General features: G+C 38.2%; 1 protein-coding gene across 1 annotated transcript; it reads right to left on the bottom strand.

The window, feature by feature from the left end:
* Positions 1-2,600: 2,600 nt before the first annotated feature.
* On the bottom strand, positions 2,601-3,062 carry LOC122079765 (F-box protein At2g26160-like). Its single transcript, XM_042646475.1, has one exon. The coding sequence runs from the start codon at positions 3,060-3,062 to the stop codon at positions 2,601-2,603; it is 462 nt and encodes a 153-aa protein (XP_042502409.1).
* Positions 3,063-4,053: the final 991 nt, after the last annotated feature.

Genomic DNA, 4,053 nt, shown 5'->3' with positions numbered 1-4,053 from the left:
TTCAAACTCCACATTCTCCCTGGATTTTTCTTGACCTTCGTCACAATGAATATGAGCTTCTTTCCTAGGATGCAATATAGCAGATTCATCAAAAGTAACATCTCTGCTAATAAGAAATTTTGGAGACTTTGGATCAGAACACTACAACCTGTATCCTTTCACTCCAGATCCATACCCAAGAAAAATGCATTTCTTAGCCCTAGGTTCCAACTTCCCTTCATTTACATGTGCATAAGTAGGACATCCAAATACTTTTTAATTTGAGTAGTCTGCAGGTTTACCTGACCAAACTTCTTCTGGAGTCTTGCACTCAATAGATGTGCAAGGAGATCGATTCACCAACAAGGTTGTTGTGTTAACTGCTTCTGCCCAAAACTCCTTGCCCAATCCTGCATTTGATAACATACACCTTGCCTTTTCTAACCAGGTTCTATTCATACGCTTCGCCACTCCACTCTGCTGGGGTGTTTTAACAACTGTATGATGTCTTGTAATACCTTCATTTTTGTAGAACTCATTAAAGTCACCTTCACAAAACTCTAGGCCATTATCGGTTCTCAACCTTTTAATTTGTTTTCCAGTCTGCTTCTCAAGCAAATTCTTCCACTGTTTGAAAGTGATAAATACTTCATTTTTGTGCTTTAAGAAATAGACCCAAACCTTCTTAGAGAAATCATCAATGAAAGTAAGCAAGTATCTTGCACCAGCCCCCTTTGAAGCAACCCTGGAGGGCCCCCATAGGTCTGAATGAATGTAGTCCAAACTTCCCTTGGTCCTGTAAATAGCAGTACTGAAACTAACTCTTTTCTGCTTCACAAACAGACAATGCTCACAGAACTCCATTGCTCCTATACTTTGACCACACAACAAGCCCTTTTTACTTAATGATACCATCCCTCTTTCACTCATATGGCCTAACCTCACGTGTCATAAATTTGTGACATCTGATTTAGACATAGATGATGAAGCTGTTGCAACAGACCCAGTGACTGTAGTACCCTGCAATACATACAAACTGCCAACCTTGATTCCTTTCATCAATAAGAGAACACCCTTGCTGATCTTCATGACTCCACCTTCAGCTGTATACTTGCACCCATTTGAATCAAGAGTGCCTAAACTGATGAGATTCTTCTTCAAATCAGGGACATGCTTGACATTGAATAAGGTTCTAATAATGCCATCATACATCTTGATATTGATCATTCCCATTCCAATAATCTTACAAGAGGCATTATTTCCCATCAACACAACTCCACCTCAAACTGATTCGTATGTAGGAACAACCAGAGTCAAGAATTCATTCATCCTGTGATCGAACTTTATCATCAGTCACCAAAAGCATATCAGACTCACTCTCATCTTCAGCAATACTAGCTTTTGCAGAATCATCTCTTTTCTTTTGATTTTGAGCACCACCACCTGCCTTATGCTTATTTAAAAGCTTATAACATTCAGATTTAATATGCCCTTTTTTTTATAGTAATTGCAGGTTAAATTCTTGTGCTTAGATTTTGTCTAGCCTTCTTTTTGTCACCATCTGAACCCCTTTCATTTATTCTCTCTCTAGCTACCAAACCAACACCATCAAATTTATTGGTAGATGTCAATTCATTATCAATCTCCTGCTTGCTTTGCAGATTCGTTTTGACATCTTCAATAGAGATTGTCTCTCTACCATAAATCATGGTATCTCTAAAATGCTTATAAGATGGAGGCAGAGAACATAACAATAATAGGGCCAAATCTTCATCGTTTATTTTAACATCTATCATTTTCAAATCAGGAACAATAGAATTGAACTCAGATATATGAGATTTAATAGAAGTATCTTCACCCATATGAAGGGTATACAGTTTTTGCTTCAATCTTAACCTATTGGTGAGGGATTTGGTGAGGTAGAGGTTCTCTAACTTCACCTATAACTCTGCAGTCGTTTTCTCTGAGAGAACTTCCTGTAGAATATCATTCGAAAGATACAACTGAATAGCTGAAAGGGCTTTATCATCCAAATCACTCCAATCATCATTGGACATAGTTACAGGTTTTTTTGCCTTCCCAAATAGGGTTTTCTTCAAACCCTTCTACGTGAGAACAACCATTATTCGAACCTGCCATAAACTAAAACTGATGTTACCATCAAACTTATTAATATCGTATTTCGTTGAAGCCATGGATTGAAGTAACCCAGAGCTCTGATACCAGTTTGATAGATCAAACACCAAGAAACACGAATAATAAAGAGACAATAGATCCGTACGACATAGAGATTTAATGAGGTTCACACACCAGGGTGGTGTGCTACATCCTCGGACGAAGAAGAAGATTTATTATGCAGAAGAGAGATTATACCCTAGTAGCGACGAGAAAAAACTCGCCCTGAAACCCTAGCTCAAAAAACTCCAAAATACAATAACTTTCTCAACAAGCAACAACACATTATATATACTCCAGATCGTGGGTCGACCTATCGGCCCAACCCCTCTGCTTCCATCACAGATCTCAAAAAATTCTCCATTCGGGTCGCCACCAAAATATGTCGAATCGAGTCAATCTTCAAAACGGGTCAAGAATTCGAGACAAACTTAACACATATCAAACTAAGAAACACCAAATCCCTTTCTAGCAACATCCAAGTGACCATTCAAATTATCATCAGTAAAATATATGCAGTTCCCTTTACATCTAGGAAAATCATGGATCGTGAAAGATGAAGATGGACACAAACCCGGAAAAAGAATCCAGTCACCTAAGCTTTTCACCTCATACCACTCAGCATTTATAGAACCTGAACTGTTCCTCGTCAAATCTAGCTTATAAACAAGAAACCCACTTGTTCTAAAAACATATTCTTTAAGGTATAATTCCCGACTAAGAATCAACAAGTCATCGTTAGATTCTACCAGATACAACTTTTGAGTAGGACGGAATAAATCTGGTGGTTCTAGTATCTGCTCAACCTTAAACTCAGGAGTAGCATCTATTATAACAACTTCTCCATCTGTTTTCAGAGCAACGATTTTCTGCTTATAGAAGATGACATCTGTGTCTGTAGAAAACATTTAAGGATCTGTAATTCTGAAATGACCATTACGAGGAGGTGGCTCCTTTACTGCAGTCCATCTCTTGTCACCATATCTGCAAAATATTAATGTGAAATCAAAGTAAAGTATCGCTATGGCCATGAAATCAGAAGAAGAGGGACTTGATGAGAGGACAACCTTATATAGAGATTTTGATCCTCAAGAAACATGTTGTTCAGGTAAGGATGGAAGATCTATACGAGCTCTAGTGAAAGGATTGAAGAGACCAATGGAAGGAGTGTGATTAACTATAAACAACCAACCATGGCTAGATCCTAGACGGAATTTTTTGTTGAGCTTAGGGGGAAAATGGAGGCGATAAGACTTGTTCTCGTGAAAGTTGAAGAAATAATGGTTTCTATCGCTTCTATCATTTTCTAGATTAGTGGAGACCATTAAAAGTGGGAACTGGCGAGGTAGGTGGTTGAGTTTCTTTGGTAATATAGATCGCCATGAAACACAAACAGCTCGAAATCGAATATAATCGACATAGAGAGTGAGGCATTTCGCAATCTCCACTACCAAATCTCCTGGAAGCTTTGACCACTTTTGGGTTTCTGCCATTCTTCCGTCTCTATATAGAAGTATCACAGAGAAATAGAGATTGTGTGAAAACTCCTATGAATTCCGATCGGCTGAAATAGCCTGAACCCTAGAAAAATCTGATATGCGTCCTTGTTTACCTATTTTAAGAGAGAGAATATAAACAAAAGAGTTGGAAAACTCCCATAGATAAAGGGCTTAATTAGGAGGTAACTGATCTCCAATCGATTTCGGATCACTATAATTGTGAGCCGAATCTATTAGAGAGGATTTTTTCCCCTTTTCTTTGCTGAAGTGAAAATCCTTCTTCAAATTATTAACTGGATAACCTACGATGCTGTTAGTCAGGCCTAGCTGGGCTTGGCAGACTTATACTCTTGGATCATGACTTATTTATTTAAGGATGAGTTGGTATCGTGTCGGGTTT

Source organism: Macadamia integrifolia, chromosome 5 (genome assembly GCF_013358625.1).
Source record: "Macadamia integrifolia cultivar HAES 741 chromosome 5, SCU_Mint_v3, whole genome shotgun sequence".
Lineage (NCBI taxonomy): Eukaryota > Viridiplantae > Streptophyta > Magnoliopsida > Proteales > Proteaceae > Macadamia > Macadamia integrifolia.
This window is presented reverse-complemented; position numbering and strand designations above follow the sequence as displayed.